The sequence below is a fragment of the Zingiber officinale genome, chromosome 2A (genome assembly GCF_018446385.1).
Source record: "Zingiber officinale cultivar Zhangliang chromosome 2A, Zo_v1.1, whole genome shotgun sequence".
Classification (NCBI taxonomy): Eukaryota; Viridiplantae; Streptophyta; class Magnoliopsida; order Zingiberales; family Zingiberaceae; genus Zingiber; species Zingiber officinale.
In genome coordinates this window covers 151,963,935-151,986,040 of record NC_055988.1, presented here as the reverse complement: position 1 = coordinate 151,986,040, position 22,106 = coordinate 151,963,935, and the positions used below count along the sequence as shown (strand labels likewise).

Here is a 22,106-nt window from a genome sequence, read left to right as displayed (position 1 = left end):
ATTTGAAATATAGAATTAGCTTTGTAGTATTTCATCTTCTTCTATATCGATTTCTTTGAAAAACTTAGGTTTTTTTATTTACTTGTTGATATAATTGTTATCATTTTCAAGTTTAGATGTTTGACACTTAACCATGAAGAAATGGTTCACAAAATTGTTTGTTTTTAGGTGAAGAAGACAATTGGAAAGTTAAAGAATTAGAGGGGGAGCATACCGAAAGCACTCAAATAAATAAAAAATGTTAATCTATTCAAAATGGCTACCATTGAGAAGAGAGATTTGTGCCCACTTTTGTCTTTAATCATGAAAGATATAATATTAGATTGATTATCAATAATGAAATTGTGTTAGTTGAAACTATTTCCAAGTATGAGATTAAAGTCTTGTTTCATGTTCTAATTAATATATTGAGTCTTATGTTTCAAGAAGAAGAAGAAAAGAAAAGAAAGAAACTAGAACTAAAAGGATCATCAAAGTCTTGTTGCTTACTCTTACAAGGAATGATTGAACTATAGGTAGGAGGATTATATCTTTATATATATGTTTTTCACACTGTTAACATGTTTGATTAGCTCGGTTGTATCTATCCATTTTTTAATCCATTAGGTTCATCTCTTGTATTCGTATCGGGTCCATCCAACTCGTAAGCTCACTCACTTTCTTCAATTTGTCACGCACTCATTTGTGTGCTTGATTTCCATAACCACTAAGTCTAATCGAGTCCATGAAACAACACAATCTACCCAACCAAAGTTCATTTATGAAGCTTTAATTATCCCCTCGAGGCGATGCGATGATTTAGGCATGGAATGTTCCCACACTAGGTCATGGGGTCGAAACTTGGCGCGTCCGAGCATGTCTTTCCCCCCGTGTTAGCCCTGCACTAATGGCTAGTAGTCTCACCCGTGATTTACCTCTTCCGTGTTGATCTAGGGATAGGTTGATGGGGGCGCTGGGACGAGCGAATTATCTTTTGCCACATTCATGAAGCTTTAATTTATAATTGAAGATTGAATTTATAATTGAAGATTGAATGAATCATCTAGTTTTAGGGATTGACATCTAGACCTAGACGATACATTTAATATCCCTAAAACTATAGTTAAATAAAAATTGTAAAAAAAGGATAAAATGTTGGATTGTGATTTCAATTTGATCTACATCTCAAATTTAATCTAGTTTAGTTTGATTCGATTGGACCGATCGAGAGGACACCCTAATAAACCCAAACCCTAATCATTAGGTGGTCAAACTAGTGAGGCTTAAGCAAACTAACAAGTTAGTAAAAGCATGAAATCTCCAAAGACTGGTCAAGATTGATTCACAAATAATTCTAGGGTTTAACCATTGTTTGTCTTTCTCCAACAAGCCAACTTATTAGCTCCAAGAGACAAAACCCTAGTTAGGGCTTTTAGCTGTATGTGGAAAACCACATGCTGAGAAATAATAGTCAATGGCAGTAGGATACACAATCTACTAAATAAAAAAAATTGATCTGATGGATACATAAAGGGTTGTACTTTTCAAACTTTTCCTCACTTAGGTTTGACCTTGAAATGACATTGTAAACTTGTATGATATCATTGAGAACATGCACATTGATTAGGTTAAGTTGCAGTCCTTGTCAGCGTAGAAAGCTAAATTGAAATGGCCAATTGTATAGTGGATGAGTACTAATGAATATAATCAGATTGCAATGCTTTAGCATCCAAACTCTCATCCTTGTGCTTAGATGAGTATCCAAGAACCTTTTTTAACTATTGAAGCTCTCCAACTCTTGTCTTCTTCCAACAAATTAAAGGGTTAGACAAATTGAAACACACTCCTCCGAAGCGTAATTCGATCACATATTGAGGCAGGGGGGACAATGGTGGCCCCTTTGCCACTCTTGCCTGATGGTCACACAACACATGACTGCTTTCAAGGTCTTCTCCATGCAGAAAAGCTTTTTGTTCCTTTTTCTTTAGGTTTTGGTGGTTTATAGTTGGGTGGGATGTGGACTCACTGTCTTATTTGGAGACAGATCTTCCAACTCTTGAAGCCTTGACCAAGAATTTAATCATGTCTCTTTGCTATTTGATTTTGATGTTGGACCAGAAAAACAAAAAAATAAAAAATAGTATTGAACAATTGCAACCTTTGATGCTAGAGAGACTGATGATTGATGGAGGTGTTTGTTTTCTCGAATGAACGAACGAAGAAAATACAATTGAGGATGAGAGTTAGAACTGTGTTCATTTTGTGAGGTTGAGTTGTGGTTGTGTGCCATTGAATGCCTCTTTACTACTTTCTTCTTCTTCTTCTTCTTCTTCTTCAATTCCTCAACATCCAATTCGTTATCAGCACCATATGTCAGCGATCGATCGATCAATCTCCTTCGAACAGGTCGCTGAAACTGTCACTCAGAATGATATTAAAAATCTGGATTGAAACCCAGCGATTTCAAATTCACTTGAAGCAAGAAGTGCTAACAGAGAAATTATTCCTCCACAAAACTCATGCCATGTTTTTGTTGTATACATACAAACAATAAAATTATTATCGTATATTTGATAAGTTGATAAAGAATATTTTAATATAACAGTGAGACAATGTGTAATAATTTAATCAAGTTGGAAAAAAATATTACTAATTTACTTGACACGTAATGATTGTAGCTACACGTTGTAACAACTATTACTAAAAAAGATATGGATAAAAAAATATGACAGGTCGCACCTTTTTATTTTTGCCAATTACATTATACTACAAATTCTGAGGTATATCCAAGTAACTTTGAATGCCAATCCAAGTGTCTAGCACGTTCAGTTCGGTCGATACCCTGGTCGATAGAAATAATTTGAAGGTTCCATACGCCAAAAGTTTTAAGTATGTAATCACTAAGTCTTCAGATCTCTCAGATCTGAGACTGTTCTTCCACCTTCAGAGATTGGCAGGCTCTTGAGCACTTCCCTTAATGCATAATAATGACTATCGCATCTATGATCTGAGATAAACTTGCCTGATATTGCTATGCTGCGGAAATCCTGATCTGGGTTCCGCTTCCAGAGCGAATATGATTCTCCACTTTTGTGGCCGTCGATATTATTGATACCGCGTTTAAGGTAATAAATTGTTCCAGGTACATAAAGCTCCTCAGGAAGCTGTTCCTCAAGTTTTGTAATGGATAGGGAATCTGTGTCGGGTTTAGTTGAAGTAGCTGAATCTTTGTGTTGTTTTGCTTCTGCAGCAAAAACAATATCGAGTAGTAGTATTCAGATAATATGTTTACAGCAAAAACAATATCGAGTAGTATTCAGATATCGTGTTGTTCTTCCTAAAAATTTTACCGTCAAAAGACACTAAAAAAGATGAAAATTTAGCCACAGTTTTAGTATTTCCAGTAGTGATAGGACTGTAAATTGTCAAAGATATAGTCATGTTGAATCTTTCATGAAAGATGAGTACATTTTCATCTTCTTTTTTTTATTTCAGAGTCAATGATTGATTGTTAGCAAGGTTTAAAATCTCAACACATGTCTAGAACAATACGATTTCGGTATCGTATCGTGCCGATACAGTTTCGGTATTTTTTTATTTATATATAGGAATTATTAGATAAATATGTTAATTGTGTAGAATTTAAAAATAAATTGTCTATTGATTTTATATAAATTCTTCATTATTGAACAACTTAATATTGTTAGAAAAAAAATAATTAAATATAATTTTCTTTAAAGAAAATTGATCAATCAATAACTCGAATTAAAATTGATACATCATAATATGCTATTTTACTAATACCAAATGAAAGCATTGGTTCTCCAACACCCAGATTAAATAATTATAATTATATAAATACAACAAAAACTATTTTATATATAATAATTATATAAATTAACTATTTATTCATTTAATTAATTATTAATTTAAATAATATATATTTAAAATAGTAAAAAAATAAGTATATATATATATATATATATATATATATATATATATATATATAAATTGTCAAAATATAAATATGACTTATTAGAATTTTTAAAATGTTTAAATAAAATTTAAAACAATAAAAAATCAGAATATCAATTAATAAAATTTATTAATTTTTAAAATTTTTAAATATATTTTTATATGTTTTTTATTGTGATAATTTAATTAGGATTTATAAAAATCTCTTTAAAATATCACACTTAAGTTAGAATTGTTTGAGTTAATTAAATCCAATTTTAATTTTCTTCGGAGGAACAATAACATTGTGTCGCGAGATGCCTCCAGCATCATCTCGCGTTGTGGGACACTGCTAGCGGCACAGGAGGCATCGTAGGACGCTTCCGACCCACCTATCGCGCGACACGCGTGTGATGACACACGCAAAATTGTCGCGCGTATAGTGCCGGTTTCGCTCCCGAGTCAGAACAGTAAAAACCGTTATTGCTGCCCGGCACAAAGCAGTATTTCAATCACTGATTGTTAGGATTTGCAAAGCGAATATGATTATATGTTGCCTTTAATATAGAGCCCAATAAAATAAGACGATTCATATAGACGACTCCACTTAGTGAGATAAAATTTAGTTGTTGTTGTATGATGTTGCCTTTAATCGTTAAAAAACCCTACAGATTGCTGAGACAAAAATATCTTTGAAAGGCATACCAAAAACGATTGATGCATCCCTAAACTTGGTGTAAGAAGTAAGCTTCCGTGCGGCATCTTGAACAGAAGAAACAACTTGCTTAGCATTTGCCACCAAATCAAACATTCCCTTCCAATCTTCCTTACCTAGAACACTCATCCTGCAAGTTTTCAGGGAGAGAAAGATGAATGAGCATGTAAAAAACATCATAAAAAGTTATACGAAACAGAATTTCTGAGTGTTAAGTAAGATTTCATGGAATACCTAATTGACAAAATAAAACTGAAACTACAAAGTGACAAGAAAACCAGATCAACACAGGATGATCAACACTTGCTTCCATTATTCAATTAACTCACTTAAAGATGACATGAAACTTGCAAACAGGGTGATCAACACAGGCTTCCATTTAATAAGAAATGGAATGTCTAGAGGTTAGCTGGTTAACCTAAAATGGATAGGCATGAAAACCAGATCACAAGAACTATTGTTGATAACATCCATTCTTGCTCAACCTGTTTAAAGGCTTCGTTCTCCACACGTTACTATATGTATATGTGTGTGTGTATTACCATCTGTCGACACAAAAGTTCAACTAGAGCATTTTTAGCCTAATGTTCAATTTCGTGCATTATTGTATCAAAAGGGCGTCTAAATCGAAATTTAGAACATGGTAAACCTATGAATAACAGGGTTGAAGATGACAGTGGAGAACTTGCTTAAACCTATTGATTAATTTATACTACAAAAAAGAAGAAAAACTGAGTTAAAATTGTCACCTTCACGAATTCACCATGGACTATAGCCATGGACAAAAGCAAATAGAAATTACGGAATTATCGTATATAGAAACAATGCATATATACTACAAATGTGTCCAGCAATCGTCTCTTTTATTCAATGACCACAGCTGTGCAAGGTCTGCAGCTTTAACTTTGATGCATTTAGAATATGTACCTTTTCAATGCTTACCAGTCAGTTTCCAAAATTTGATTTCGCAATTTTGCCAATGCAACAACACTTAATCTAGGAATCACATCATCCTGTAAAAAGGAGTCAAGGAAGCAAAAATTGAAAAAGACAATGCAACAAAATCAAACTACAAAACCCAAAAAAAAAATAAAAATACAACACGTAAATTTTGTTATCCAAATCTAACCTGTAAAACAACTGTAGTAACATAGCTGGCACAGCTTTCAGCTAGTTCTTTTGAAACACAAGGTGGAGTTGCAAATCCCACTGCAGATACAATGTCAGGATCAAAGCCCAACTTATCAGCTGATTGTTTTCGCAAGATCACAGCAAATAAAGCAGCAGCTGCACCACCAAGGGAATGGCCTACTAGCCTTAATTTGTAACCCTGTATGAAAAAAATCTTTCCACTGGGATAAGTGTATGAAACGACAGTGATAAAGCAACAAACAGAATCTTTCTATCTAGTTATTATTTGAAAGCTATATATAAGGTGTAACATTGTATTTGCAGAAATGTTTAACTTACCTTGTGTTTTTCCAGGCATTTTCTAATAGTTTTTAACTCATGATGAAGGAACCAACGAGCAGCTTCAGCTGTTCCAAAGTGTGTCGTGAAACCTTCAAATGACACTTCATTATTACTTGAAGTAATAATATCAGTAATGAGGTCATAGATATTATGTGTTCCACGTATCCCAAAGATAACTAGTTTATTGCGTCTATCGATCCCAATATAGTAGCCTGGCCTTAGCAAGCTTGAATCTTTAATAAACTTCAAAATGTTCCTTTCTTGGAGCATGCTTATCCGTGAGAGAACAGTCGCATTGTCTTTATAAGCCCCCTTTGCTAGCTCAAGGTAATAGATAAGATCTTGGACCTGAAAAATGTTAGATTATGGAAGCTACTAAAAATAAAAAATTTACTATAACTATTTCTTCAAAGAAAAATATAATGTTTTACATGTTCGGAAATCAATGTTAAAATATCTCATTTATATACAGGTGCTTATGGAGATCAATAATGGAATGATTCAAATTCTCAGTTAAAAAAAGGTAATAGGTCAGTTGGAATATGAGAAATCAACAACTTTAGGTCAATTCAACCATATGATCCACACAAAAATATAAATAACTGATAGCTCCTACATTTAGTATATATGGCATCAACTGAGTTGGCAAAAGAACAATCACAACTAAAGTTCATGTTTATCACACAGAAATACATTACTGACTAATACGTTGCACAACAAAAAAGTTTCAAACAACATAGATTACACAAGGCAATAGATGTGAGAATCCCCACCAGGCAGTGTATATGAAGCCATATATTTCAATAATTCTGATTGAAATGCTTTCTAAAATATATATGGTGAATGCTTTTAATGAGAGAATCAGAGAAGAAATTACGATAGAATCTGAGAAAATTTGAACACCCTCAAACTCCTCAGCCTTCTTAGTTGAAGCTTGACTGATATAAATAAGATATAAACCAACTGTTAAGTCACTAAAACTCCAATCCTGGATGCCAATTTTACTTTTCTGTATACTCGTAAAAATTTCAGACAATGATCTACTGCTTGAGGGTGCATTATGCTTCTCATCGCTGCCTGAAAATTTTTGTCAATCAAAGCAATCAAGCCATAGGTCAAATAGAAAGCAAAATAGTTCTTATTGTGGTCAATTGAAAGGTCTTAAGTTTGAATTTTATGAAAATTTATCATAAAAGCTTGGGATATTAGGGAAAAAAAAACAGAAATACTAATTTTAACTATGAACAAACAGCCTAAACCCAGCACGTAAATTGAATTACATCGGAATATATTTTCTACAACTATTGGAGCTAGCAGGATCTGAACATCTAACCTATTGCTATAATGATTGGATGAACATTCATCCCAAAAGCTTAAACTAGTAAAGTGAGTAAAAGTCCTGACAGATACAACTACAACAACAACAACTACTACTACTACTACTACTACAAAAACAACTATTCAAGGTCATATCAAAACATAATACGTATACTAATGGATATTCTATGATTTCTTCTTAAACAAGGATCATAAATATGCCTTTGAGTTTTGAGAAACAAAATAAACACTCTGACATGAATATTTCTGAAAGCAATCCCGATCACAATTCCAGACATTTGATGGAAACCAAAAAAGGAATCCCTTTAAAGCATATACAAAAGATTGTAAAGTTATCTTTGAATATGCAAATATTGGAAATTCAATTGCAAATAATTTTGAAGAGATCCTTAAGTCTATTGAAAGTTGTAAGAGGCTGTTTTGTGGTGGACAAAGAACAATTTAAAGATTTTTCAAAAAATAATTAGGAAAGATAACAAAATAACCAAATATCAATAACAATCACAGTTGTCTGGTTTGGAAATACCAGAGATATGATAGCATGAATACTACATGCATAATTGAAGCAAAGTAATCAAGCAACAAAATCACCTGCCAAGGATGCCCACTTGTACAACTGCATTGCTGGCTCAAGAGCTTTGGAAAGCCATGCAACTTCAAGTTTCTGCTTCCATCCAGCAAAATTGTCAGATTGATCACTACCATTATCATAGATGTGAGGCTCATGCAATTTCTCATCCCTGATAACAGGTGAAGTTTCAGCTTTGCTCAAATTAGAGCTGAACACTTTATCCTCTCTCTCCACTTTAGGGTGTTGTGAAAGGCATCGATTTATAACGCCGGCTACATATTGTAGGTACGATTCTTCTTTTCTCATTGAACGGATACCAGAATCTATAGAAAATCAATGGGATGCAGACTGTAAGTTCCAGAAAAGGAAGATGCTAAATATAAACTTGGTACAACCAATATGGAATCCTAATCAAGGTTGATCTACAGCATTAGACTGCCCTTATTCTCATTAGCTTTTCCAAAATGTGATTACCAAACAAAGATTACACCCATTTCCAAAGTATCATAAGTTCATGGAGTCCGTATTAAATGAAGATTAGAGCTTGTTAATTCACAGTACAAACAAATTCATGAATTTTGCTTTCTTGTTCAAAAAAGAAAGCTCATTTTCCTCATTGAGAGTATAAATTGAAGCATCCTTTACCAGTTGACCTCATCAAAACCTAATACGAGCCTGGTCAAAATTTATCGGTCACTTGCAAGTTGAATACATGATTTAATAATGAATGTAAGCCCTGCTCCCCACTTCACTTCCTGTGGCACAAATGATACAGGCGATTAATCGTATCGCGCATCAATTTCCCTCAAAAAGAAACTAAAACGTGATTTTGAAAGGGAAGGATATCCCACAAGAACAACAAGCGCAATTCTTGATCCTAGGGTTCGAAAAATTGTAAAAATTAGAAGATGCAAGGAGAGAAGCGCGTACTGAGATGGAGGAGCAGCCGCTTCGCCATTTCCAGGGATAGCGCATGTGGCAATACAACCGACTAGCGAGCGAGCGAGCGAGAGAGAGAGAGAGAGAGAGAGAGAGAGAGGGTGGCGAAGACGACTGTGGAGGCAAGAGAGTTGGCAACGATATCCTTCGGCAATCTGCAGTTGATCGTGTCGTAGAAAATGGGAGAAAAGGGGGAAGACTCGTGACAATTTATTTTTATCAATGTCTCTAGAACAATCATGAAAATAAGAGCTAAATCTATAATCATTTTTCACATCCAAAAATATATATAATCATTAAATTTCAGAATAAATCTATTGACAAAAACTATGATCAAAATATTAATGGACTCTCTAGAGTATTTATTTTCGCATGATATCTTGATACAATAATTTTTAACACCCTAATTATTAATATTTTATCCGTTAGAGTTTACTCTCTTTTTTTTAAATACCTCTTCTTTAAAAAAAATAATAAAATATTTAATAAAAAATCTTGGAAAAAATTAAAATGGTGTCCCAAATTAAAAATATCATATTAGCACGTCTTTTTGTTAAAAAAAAAGTCAAATAAATATTTCTCTCGTAAATTTAATTATTTCGAAAAAAATCTTGAATTCAGTTGTATTGTATAAAGCTAGCATCTAGCTTTTTCAATATGTAATAACTACAATTAACTTTTATATATTGTAAAAGTTAGCTGATAATTACTTTACGTTGAAGAAATTAAATGCTAGTTTTTACATATTTAATTATGATTAAATTATATTTATTTAAAATGTAATGAGTATTTTATCGTTTAGTTGGTTCATTGACATGTTATTTTAATCAATTATCACTCCTACAAACAAAAAAAAAAAAAAAAAACAAATGATATAAAGTTACAATGGTAGAAACTAGCAACTATTTTCTATAGAAGCTACATGCTAATTTTATATCGATTGTAATAAGATAATATTCATTTGAAATATAATAAATGTCATGAAGTTATAATCATTTATTTTGTTGTTGAAATGTTGTTTTAACTAGGTTATTAAAACTCCCCCTAGTTTTTTTTTTTTAAAAAAAACACACATAATAAAACATAAATTGCGAGGGTCACTTATTCTTACTTCCATGATGATTTTTTAGTTCAAATTACATAAACGGTTTCAAAAGTAAACATAACTAAATGTGGAATTAAACGAGATCTTCGAGTTGTGCTGCCATTGTTCCGAGTTGATCATTGCCTCCTGCCTCATTTGTCCCGTTGTCTGAAAAAAAAAGTTAACATCTGTGAGTCGAAAGACTCAGAATATTCAAAATCGTATTAATGCATTAGTTAACGTCTATAATCTAATGTACTGAGGGAGACTCCATCCTAAGTAACTTGAAATCTTCCTACTAGCATACTATGAACGTAAGCATGACATAGACATAAGCATGAGGGCATAAGCATAAGCATACTTGTATGATATAAATATACTCATAAGGATAGACTTAGTCATAAGCATATACATAGGCATAGGCATAAACATAAACATAAACATAAGTATAAACGTAACGTAAACTTAAGCATGAACACGAGCATAACGTGAACATAGTTGCATGTGTACTTATAAACATATTGTTAGATGGCATAGTTACACTTAGCAGTGTCGTAACATAAGTTGTTGATCAGACAACTACCCTAGCACTAAGTTGGTAGGGGTCCGAACTTAGGACCGGAGTCCCCCTTTATTTTGGCGTGCTCAACGGGCGTAGGTCCCCGGATCATACCACCATCCCAGAACATATCTTAATTGATTCTGGCAGACTCATCGGGCTTAGGTCCTCGGATCATACAATCATCCCAGAACATATCCTGATTAATTCTGGCATGCTCATCGGACTTAGGTCTCCAGATCATACCACCATCCCAGAACATGATTTGGCAAGCTCCTCAGGCTTAGGTCCCTGGATCATGACTTAACTCATAATAAGATTTGGTACGCTTTACCGGGCTTAGGTCCTCGAGTACAACTAACCACATCCATTACATAAGCATAAGTGATCCGGTGGCAAAGAGCGGGGGCCCACTGGGGAAGGGGTCAATGGTACGAAAGAGTCAAAGGTTCGGTCGAGCAGGGAGGAATCTCTTGGCCGACCGGCCTGGGTAGACCCCGGACCGGCATGAAGACAGCTCGACCTCGGGTCGAGCTTCCGACGCTCACCAGCTCTTTTATAGAGGAACCGCTATGCCGAGTAGCTGGGCTGCTAGGTCGAACGGCAGAACAACTAGCTGGTGCCCCCATCCGAGTATATGACCGATCAGCCGGCTCACCCGGTCCGAGGCACGTGTATACCCGGACGTCCGGGAGGTCGAGCGATCAGCCCGACCGGCCCGGTTAAAAACAAAGGGCTTAGAAGAAAACAAAAGGGGCAGCTAGTGATATCATTCTCGAGACGTCTGCCGCCGACAAGCAGCATGGTCGGCGGCCGGGCCGTGCTAGGGATCGTACGGAGGAAGTTTCCGCTGCCATGACAGAGATATGCTCAGACAATTGAGGTATGGTGTCAAGCATGCTTTTCTGACACAGTCATTCCAAGGTATACTTTGAGTAGCATGCACGCCTTGGGAAGCGTGCACTCACCTCTCCGGAGTCCTATATAAAGACCCCCGGACTTCGACGGAGGTATGATTTTTTTCTCCTATTCTACTATAGCTACAGTCTCTGTTTTACTTGTGCCTCTTCTCGCCGTCGTCTGACTTGAGCGTCGGAGGGTCGTCGCCTGGAACCCCTTCCCGGCCCGACTTGGTTGCAGGATCACTAGAGGTTTACGTCGCCGTGAAGATCACCTGGGAGCAGCAGAGAGCGCCACGTCCCCAGTTTCCATCGACTCAGTGCATGGACAGGATCAAATTGGCGCCGTCTGTAGCAACGCACCTGAATCCGAGTTGAGAAGATGGAAGAAGCTGGACGCCAACTTATGGTAACGCTCTCTCCCGAGGAGCTCGAAGCACTCATCCAAGCGCGAGCCACAAAGATGTTGGAGCAACAACAAAAGGCCCAAGCAGAAAGGATAGCGCAACAGGCCGCCTCGGTCTCTGGAGGCTAAGCAGCCATAGAGGACCGACCGGAACAATATTCTACGTGGGCTCAGAACAAAGGGCAGACCGGCACACCAAGAGACGCGCCGACCGCTCCCATTCCATTTCATCGGGCACTGTTCCAGACCCCGTCGGAGCTGGCCCTAGCCAACCAGGGATCGTCCGACGAAGCGCCCATGAGGGACGCCAGAAAGGGGAAAGCACCGTGTACAAAGTCATCTCCCAAGCAGGTCAATCGCCAATTCTCTGAGGCGATTTTACAAGACCCACTCCCGAAGCATTACGCTCCAATATTGATCGGGGAGTATAATGACGTAACTGATCCGGACGACCATCTCGGTAAGTTCGATAACGCTGCTACTCTTCATCAATATACCGACGGAGTTAAATGCCGAGTCTTCCTCACTACATTGTCCGGCTCGGCTCAACGCTGGTTCCAGAGGTTGTCGAATGGATCGATTAAGAGCTTCAGAGATTTTCGAACGGCATTCCTCCATCACTTTACCAGCAGCCGACGCTATCAGAAGATTAGTGTCAGCCTCTTTTCCATGAAGCAAGGCCCGAAAGAAACTCTCCGAGCCTACATCCAGCGCTTCAACCAAGCAGCTATGGACATCCCCACGGTCTCGTTTGAGACAATGATGCATGCTTTTACACAAGGCTTAGTCGATGGGGACTTCTTCCACTCGCTCATCAGAAAGCCGCCTCACGACTACGACCATATGCTGAAAAAAGCTAATGAGTACATTAACGTCGAGGAAGCACAAGCGGCCCGAAAGAAGGAAGCGATGGGCGAGCCCCCATCCCAAGCCGAACGGAGAACTCATGTCAACCAGCAACCGCCAAAAGGGTCGCGTGCCGAGGGGATGATGCCACCTCAAGATTTCAGATCGCCCACCGTTCAGCACATAGCGGTCGAGCGGCCTCGACAAAAGGGCAAGGTATGGACGCCCATGTTTTGCAAAATTCATCAATCAGCCGCCCATAATACTCGAGACTGCCGAAGTCTCCCCCCGGTCAGCCAACCTGAGCCGAGGATCTATCGTCGCCGGTCACCTTCACCGGACAGGCGAACTAAGTATCAGCACACTGAGCGGCGAATAGTTCGGCGCTCGCCCAAGCGGCATCAACATCAGCAGCAACAGCGCCAGCCAAGGGCTAGCCCCCGAGTCACCCGCGAGCAAGCCAGACCATCTGCTCGGGAGGAAGAAAATAGAAGTAATTCCGCTCGGGGGGAAATCAATATCATCGCCGGTGGACCAACAAGTGGGGACTCCAACCGAACCCGTAAGTCGTACGCCCGACGATTGGAGATACATGCTGTGGGATGCAACCAAGAGAATGCGAGCGGGCCGGCAATCAGCTTTGGTCCTGGCGACCTCGAGGGAGTCGAAGTGCCACACGATGATGCCCTCATCATCCGATCAGTAATAGCAAACTATACTATTCATCACATCTTTATTGACACAGAGAGTTCGGTCAACATAATCTTCAAGAAGGCGTTCGACCAGCTCCAAATCAACAAGGCGGAGCTACTACCGATGACCACGCCCTTGTTCGGATTCACGGGAAACGAAGTTCAGCCAGTCGGTCAGATTAAGTTGGTCATTTCGCTCGGGGAAGAGCCACTCAGAAGAACGCGGACTGCTAACTTCATCGTTGTGGACGCTCCCTCTGCGTACAACGTCATTTTGGGCCGACCGGCCCTCAATGAGTTTCGGGCAGTCGTCTCAACTTTCCACCAGAAGATCAAATTCTCCGTGGAAGACCGAGTGGGAGAAGTTAAAGGCGATCAGTTAGCAGCGCGGGATTGCTATGTGGAGATGGTGCGAGCAGAGGCGAGATCTGCTCGGAAAGCCCCCCGTATCGAGGTAAATACTGTAACCGAGAAGCCGCCTACTTTTGTTTATGAAGAAAAAGAGGAGGTACAGATTCATCCAGCTCGACCGGAGGCCACGACGTTCATAACCTCCGACCTGGAGGCAAGCCAGAAGGAAGAGCTGACCCAGTGTCTCCAACAAAACCACGATGTCTTCGCTTGGTCGACGCACGAGCTGCCAAGAATCTCGCCGAGCGTCACACAACACGAGCTACATGTCCGGCCGGATGCTCGGCCCGTCAAGCAGAGGAAGCGGGACTATAGCGTCGAGCAGAACGTCATCATACGGACAAAAGTCGAGAAGCTTTTGGAGGTCGGCCACATACGCGAGGTGCAGTTCCCAAGCTGGCTCGCAAATGTGGTGCTAGTCTCCAAGCCCGGCAACAAATGGAGAGTCTGCATCGACTTCTGTGACCTGAACAGGGCGTGTCCGAAGGACTTTTACCCACTGCCCGGATTGAGCAAATGGTGGATTCTACCGTCGGGTGCGAACTGATATGCATGCTGGATGCATATCAGGGTTATCACCAAGTGTCGCTCGCCCGGGAGGATCAAGAGAAGGTCAATTTCATCACGGCGGACAACACTTATTGCTACAACGTCATGCCGTTCGGATTGAAGAACGCGGGGGCCACGTACTAACGGCCCATGAACAGGGTGTTCCGGGAGCAGATCGGGCGAAACCTAGAGGTATATGTTGATGATATACTCATTAAATCATTCCGGGCGGCCAACCTCTATGCAGATATGGAGGAAACTTTCCAGACACTACGGGCGTACGAGATCAAGTTGAACCCGTAGAAATGTCTGTTCGGAGCAAAAGGTGATCGTTTCCTAGGCTACATAGTCACCGAGCGGGGCATTGAGGCCAACCCTAGCAAGGTCAAAGTGCTACAAGATATGCCACCACCCCGAAACTTAAATGAAGTCCAGCGTCTCACGGGGCCGCATAACAACGTTATCCCGGTTCATGTCCCGAACGGTCGATCGGAGCATGCCCTTCTTCAAGATCCTGCATCGAGCGACCAAATTCCAATGGGATGAGGAATGTGACCGAGCATTCGAAGAATTGAAGGCCTACCTAAACTCATTACCTGTATTATCTAAGCCATCTGTCGGCGAGCCCCTCCGCATTTATCTGTCTTCAACCAAGCATGCGGTCGGTTCGGCGCTGGTCAGGCAGAACGACGAAGAACAGCCAGTGTATTTCCTTAGCCACATCTTAAAGGATGCTGAGTCTCGATATACTGGTCTTGAGAAGCTTGCCTTCGCACTTGTTTTGGCCGCTCGAAGGCTCCGGCCATATTTCCTGGGGCATACGATTATCGTCATGACGAATAGCCCCTTAAGCTGAGTTCTACTGAACCCTGAGGCATCCGGGCGGCTGATCAAATGGACGACAGAGCTTAGCGAGTTTGACATACAATATCAGCCCCAGACGGCAATTAAGGCGTAGACGTTGACAGATTTCATCACTGAGATACAAAATTCCGAGCCCGAAGCTACCTGAAAGGTGTATGTAGATGGATCGTCCACTCGGCAAGGAAGTGGAGTAGGCGTGCTGCTAGTCTCCCCCCACGGAGAACGGATGCACCTATCCGTACGGCTGGACTACAGAGCAATCAACAATGAAGCTGAGTATGAGGCGCTTATATCTGGTCTGCAGGCTGCTCGGCATGTGGAGGCTAGCAATGTGTTAATTCATTCAGACTGACAGTTGGCCGCTCAGCAACTTGCGGGGGCGTTTAAGATAAGCAACGTTAAGCTAAAGCTTTATGCGGAAGCCTTCGCCAAACTAAGGGTCGGTTTCCGAGAGGTGCTGGTACAGAAGATCTCCCGCTCGGCCAATCAAGCTACAGATGAACTGGCCAAGTTGGCCAGTTCGATATCACCTATCGTCATTGAGCAGCCAGTCGAGCAAGTGTCCCTGGTCACCCACATTGACCGAATGGAGGGACTCGCATTCTCAAGTGACTGGCGAACGACTGTAACAGAGTTTCTGAAGTCCGGAACAACGTCGTCCGATCGGTCGGAGGCACACCTGCTCAGAAGAAGAGCTGGTCGGTTCGTCCTCATTGGTGATCATCTCTACAAAAAGGCGTTCTCCAGGCCTCTGCTTAAATGCGTCGGCCCGGAGGATGTGGACTACATTTTGCAAGAAGTACATCAAGGCTCATGCGGTGAACATCCAGGCGGTCGTTCGTTGGCAAAGAAGATTCTTTTGGTCGGCTATTTTTGGCCGACCTTACAGGAGGACGCCGCTCGGACAGTCGCCACATGCTTATCCTGCCAACGGTACCACAGTTTCTCACACCGTCCCGCGGAAGAATTAAAAACTTCCACGGTGTCCTACCCGTTCGATCAATGGGGCATGGACATTATGGGACGATTTCCAATGGCGACCGAACAGCGGAAGTTCTTGCTAGTAGCCGTGGACTATTTTTCCAAGTGGATTGAAGCAGTGCCGCTAGCTAAAATAACCGAGGAAATGGTCAAGAAATTTATATGGCAGCATATCATTTGTCGGTTTGGCATCCCGCGGCGGCTCATCTCCGATAATGGAAGGCAATTCGCGGGTCAGCAGCTCAAGGAATGGTGCGAGGGGTACGACATTCAACAAGCCTTCACCTCTGTAGCATATCCCCAAAGTAACGGGCAAGCCGAAGTCACCAATCGGGATATCTTACGAATTCTCCGTGCTCAGCTCGACCATGAGGGTGGCAGTTGGGTCGACGAGTTGCCCGGGGTATTATGGGCGCTCCGAATGATGCCCAAGGAGGGAACAGGAGCGACCCCCTTTCACCTGGTGTACGGCGGGGAAGCCATCGTCCCGGTGGAAGTCGGGGTAGAATCCGACCAGATCAAAGTCTACGACGAGAGCAATGCTGAGCGGAGGCATTTGGAGCTGGACTTGGTGGACGAGACGCGAGTCAAAGCCGCCATTCGATTGATGGCGTATCGACAGAGGATGAAGCAAAACTACAACAGAAGGATAATTCCCAGATCTTTTCAGGTCGGCGATCTCGTCTAGAAGAAAGTCAAGTCGGTCAGTGACGTGACCAAGCTGGGAGCTCCTTGGGCTGGGCCGTTCAAGATTGTAGAAAATCTCCGTTCGGGCGCCTATTACCTTAAAGATGAAGATGGACGGAAGCTAGAGCGACCGTGGAGCGCAAACCACCTCCAGCCGTACCGAGCTGGGTCAAAGGTGTGCCATTGTAACTCATAATGTTCAATTCTATTGTATCTTTTGACCGCAGGAGTAAAGTCAAGGGAACAATTTATGCCGAATGAAGACCGTTGAGCGGCGACGTTAAATCCCTGAGTCGGACCGGCGACTATAAATCCTCCGGCTCGAAGACCGTCGAGCGGCGACGTTAAATCCCTGAGTCGAACTAGTGACTATAAAAACCCCGGCGCAAAGACCGTCGAGCGGCGACGTTAAATCCCTGAGTCGGACCGACGACTACAAATCCTCCGGCCTGAAGACCATCGAGCGGCGACGTTAAATCCCTGAGTCGAACCGGCGACTATAAAAACCCCGGCGCAAAGACCGTCGAGCGGCGACGTTAAATCCCTGAGTCGGACTGGTGACTATAAATCCTCCTGCCCGAAGACCGTCGAGCGGCGACGTTAAATCCCTGAGTCGGACTGGTGACTATAAATCCTCCTGCCCGAAGACCGTCGAGCGGCGACGTTAAATCCCTGAGTCAAACCGGCGACTATAAATCCTCCGGCCCGAAGATCGTCGAGCGGCGACGTTAAATCCCTGAGTCGGACCGGCGACTATAAACCCTCCGGCCCGAAGACCATCGAGCGGCGACGTTAAATCCCTGAGTCGGACCGGCGACATTAAACCCTCCGGCCCGAAGACCGTCGAGCGGCGACGTTAAATACCTGAGTCGAACCGGCGACTATAAAAACCCCGGCGCAAAGACCATCGAGCAGTAATGTTAAATCCCTGAGTCGGACCGGCGACTATAAACCCTCTGGCCCGAAGATCGTCGAGCGGCGACGTTAAATCCCTGAGTCGGACCGGCGACTATAAACTCTCCGGCCCGAAGATCGTCAAGCGGCGACGTTAAATCCCTGAGTCGGACCGACGACTATAAATCCTCCGGCCCGAAGACCGTCGAGTGCGACGTTAAATCCCTGAGTCGGACCGGTGACTATAAACCCTCCGGCCCGAAGACCGTCGAGCGGTGACGTTAAATCCCTGAGTCGGACCAGCGACTGTAAACACTCCGACCCAAGGACTACTGAATACCACTCGGGAAAAAAGCGTGCGAAGAAGTGACATTAGCAGAGACGGAATTTTATATTAACGCATCGTACAAAAATAACACAGTCAAGTAACTTGAAAGTCAGATTAAAATGGATAATTGTAACTCGCAGAACGACGAGCATACAGATACACTTCAAAACACAAAAACAAAGACAAAGTTGAAAACGCTTCTCACTCCAAGGCTTCAAAAATGGGCTCGAGGATGGTTTCTAGCAGACCGAAAAAGTCTTTAGGAGGGATGGAGGTCATCTCCGGAAGTTGGCCCTTAGCCTTCAGATAAACCGTTGTCGCCCGGATGGCTTCCTCAAAGGCTAGAACTAGTCGATCGCTAAACTTCTCGCCAAATTCGTCTGAGCGGAGATAGTTTTGTTTCATCGCCTCAAAGCGGCCTGATTCACCGTCTTGATATTCCTTCAGTACTGCTCGGGAAGCGTCAAGAGCGTCTTGGAGATCTTTTATGTCTCCTTGAAATTTTACTTCAGCAGCCGATCGGCCCTCCTGCTCAGCAGATAGCAGATCGGCCAACTCCTTGACGCGCTGCTCCAGCGCTCGGGCCTGCACATTCTTTGCCTCTAAATCGAAGACGACCCTATTTTTTCTATTGGTCGCCAACTTCATCTCCTGGTCGTGAGACTTAACCTGGGCCTCAAGCCCAGCTACCCTGGTCTCCAGGCCAGAAGACTTGTGTCGCTCGGCTGCTAGTAATTTCTCCTATTTGCTCAGCTCGGCTCGAAGCATGGCGTATGAGGGCCCCTGAGCTGGCACCCCTCTAGAAATTTGAAGCTTTGTCAATTCTTCCTTCAGTGCAGCCAGGCGGTTGCTGATCACGATGTTCTCTACCCAGTTCTGCGCACAGAGGAAATAATATCATGAACCAAGTCAAATAGTCATGTAGTGTTAAGAAGCATACCCCGGTAGCTTGCTGCAAGTGGCTGTCGCCGAGCTGACCGGGAGTCATCAAGGCGATGCAGGCCCTCGCATCCTCCCATATCTTGGCGAGCGGTTCGCGGATAGTAATCTGATGTTCAGGGGCGACTGGCCGATCAGTCGCCAGAAGAAATTATTCTGTTGGGAGGTGGAGGACGACCTTAACCACTCGACGGCCGCTCGGATCAGATTGAGCTGAAGTTGCGCGCCCGGATGACTCGCCGAGCAGGGCGGATATTATACCAGAACGCCTAAGCCAAAGAGGAGCTCATGGCTGGGAACTGACGGGCGGCGCTCCAAGGGAAGCCACCGGCAGATCAAGCTGGGAAGGAGTTCGATCCGAAGAAATGGCCTCGACTGGAGCAGGGGCCAGGGCGATTGCTACAGAGGGGGCGTCGGCTGGCTCAGTCACCGGTTCCACAGATGTAGTTGATTGGGTGTGGAGATCCGTCCGGCGCCGTTTGCGTATTATCAGTGGGGAGTCCTCGGTCGAGTGCCCCGCTTCTTCCGACGTAGGTTGTCCGGCATATGAGATAGTATCACCGACCGGTGCAGTCGCAGTGATCCGAACGGCAGACTCTCCAACCGCAGGTGAAGCTTCTTCGCTTCACCTTCATGTGAGCCGACCGGTTCGATACCTATATTGGCCATCTCCTTCGCGGCCGCTGCCTCCACCTCGGCAGCTTTCAACTTCATCCGATCTGCAACCTTGGCGCGCCACATGATGTCGGCTGCATAAAAGAAAAATAAATCAGTTAGACCAAAAGGAAGGGGGATGAGGAAAATGCTTACCCATGCTGCTCGGAAGCTTCGTTCTGATTGGGCTCAGTCCAAGTATATATAACACCCCCTCGTAGAGCAGCTTGTTGATGTTAAATCTTTGCCCGGCTAGTAAATTGGCTACGTGAAGATAATCTGGATGGCTCTTATATTTACCAAGGTCCGGTGGGCTCGGCATAGTGGTCTGCCATTTAGTGCGGAAGGACGGCCGCTCGGGAAAATGAAGGTAGAAATAGTTTTCCTTCCAATGTTTGTTCGAGGTCGGCATCTTGTCGAAGAAGACAAGACCGATCCACGATTGGAAGAGAAAAGTACCCCACTCGGACTGTTTGGGATAGTAGAAGTAGTGGAAGGTCTTAGGGACTAAGGGGATGTCGTGCAGCCTAAAGAGGACAACCACCGCGCACAGCAACCTAAAGGAGTTAGGGACGAGTTGGCTAAGCGGGAGGTGGAAATAGTTGCACACCTCGAGGATGAACGGATGAAGAGGAAAGCACAGACCAGCCACGAACTGGTCTCGAAAAAAGCAAACAGTGCCGGTCGGAGGGTTGTGTGGCCGATCGAAGGGTGTGGCTAGTATTAGTTCGTGGTCAGATGGAAGTTCAAAGGTTCGGGTGAGGCTCAGCGCATCCCTCTCGTCGAAACAGCTCTCTGTGGTAGTATACCAGAGGCCGAGGGTGAGGTCGGACTGACGAGAAGAACTGGCCATTGGTGATAAGGGCCAAAGCAAGAGATGACAGAAGTTAAGTAAAAGGATGGTCGGAACAGTGTCTAAGAGGGCACGAATACGGCGAAAGTGCGAAGAAAAACACAAAAGAACTGAAAAGGGAAAGGGCGAAGGGGCCTTACGAGAGATAAGACCAAAGAAGAAGGCGACAGATCACCAGGAAGCAGAGCAACGAGTTCACCGAAACGCTGAACGAGAGGAAGCGGAAGCCTTCGGATGCGCACGCGATATCGCGAAGCGGCTGGGGAAGAGGAGATGTCCTTATAAACGTGGGGCTCGATCGACCGGAGCCGTCCGATCCAGGTCACGGGATCCGAGGAGGGGATCTGACCGTCGAATTCGAAAAGCCAAAAGTCACCTCAGACCTGACGGCTCGAGTGAACGGTGACGGATGCGCGACCACATGGCGCTCGCCCACGGGTCGCATTTAATGAGCACCATCATGCGGGCATGGCCGCGTGCTCAGCCTTAATGGCGGTGGTTTACACAAATACCGAGGAGTTTTCTGGGGATAATTAGCGCGACCGCTGCTGGAGCGACGGGACAACGACAGGCAAATAAAACTTTCCAAGTACCAACCGGTGACGTGCCGATCGGCATCACCCATGTGCGTAGCCCCCGATCGGATAAACACTAACATCAACGGCCGAGTGGTAGACACGCCACCAAGCCAACAATCCAATCAGTCAGACTTGCCGCCTCCTTCGATTAGACTTGAAGGGAAGGCATGTGATCCGGTGGCAAGGAGCGGGGGCCCACAAGGGAAGGGGTCAATGGTACGAAAGAGTCAAAGTTTCGGCCGAGCAGGGAGGAATCTCTTGGCCAACCGGCCTAGGTAGACCCTGGACCGGCATGAAGACAGCTCGACCTCGGGTCGAGCTTTCGACGCTCACCAGCTCTTTTATAGAGGAACCGCTATGCCGAGTAGCTGGGCTGCTAGGCCGAACGGCAGAACAACTAGCTGGTGCCCCTATCCGAGTATATGACCGATCGGCCGGCTCACCCGGTCCGAGGCACGTGTATACCCGGGCGTCCGGGAGGCCGAGCGATCAGCCCGACCGGCCCGGTTAAAAACAAAGGGCTAAGAAGAGGACAAAAGGGGTAGCTAGTGATATCATTCTCGAGACGTCTACCTCCGACAAGCAGCATGGTCGGCAGCCGGGCCGTACCAGGGATAGTACGGAGGAAGTTTCCGCTGCCATGATAGAGATATGCTCGGACAATTGAGGTATGGTGTCAGACATGCTTTTCTGACACAGTCATTCCAAGGTATGCTTTGAGTAGCGTGCACGTCTTGGGAAGTGTGCACGCACCTCTCGACGGAGGTATGATTTTTTCTCCTATTCTACTGTAGCTACAGTCTCTGTTTTACTTGTGCCTTGTCTCACCGTCGTCTAACTTGAGCGTCGGAGGGTCGTCGCCGGGAACCCCTTCCCAGCCCGATTTGGTTGCAGGATCACCGGAGGTTTACGT

General features: G+C 43.5%; 1 protein-coding gene across 3 annotated transcripts; it reads right to left on the bottom strand.

Moving 5' to 3' along the window:
- Positions 1-2,612: 2,612 nt before the first annotated feature.
- Positions 2,613-9,193, bottom strand: LOC122042742 (diacylglycerol lipase-beta-like). 3 transcript variants are annotated; one of them, XM_042603041.1, is made up of 9 exons: positions 8,961-9,193; positions 8,676-8,785; positions 8,051-8,353; positions 6,999-7,198; positions 6,119-6,469; positions 5,778-5,978; positions 5,591-5,661; positions 4,639-4,778; positions 2,613-3,223 (listed from the first exon to the last, which is right to left on the bottom strand). In XM_042603041.1, exons 2-9 carry the CDS (start codon positions 8,686-8,688, stop codon positions 2,880-2,882), a joined length of 1,623 nt encoding a protein of 540 aa, XP_042458975.1. In that variant the 5' UTR covers positions 8,689-8,785; positions 8,961-9,193; the 3' UTR covers positions 2,613-2,879. The 3 variants fall into 3 exon arrangements, with proteins under 3 accessions (XP_042458975.1, XP_042458976.1, XP_042458974.1); XM_042603042.1 differs by lacking the exon at positions 8,676-8,785 and having other exon boundaries at positions 2,613-2,920; positions 3,002-3,223; XM_042603040.1 differs by lacking the exon at positions 8,676-8,785 and having other exon boundaries at positions 8,961-9,192.
- Between the last annotated feature and the right edge of the window lie 12,913 nt (positions 9,194-22,106).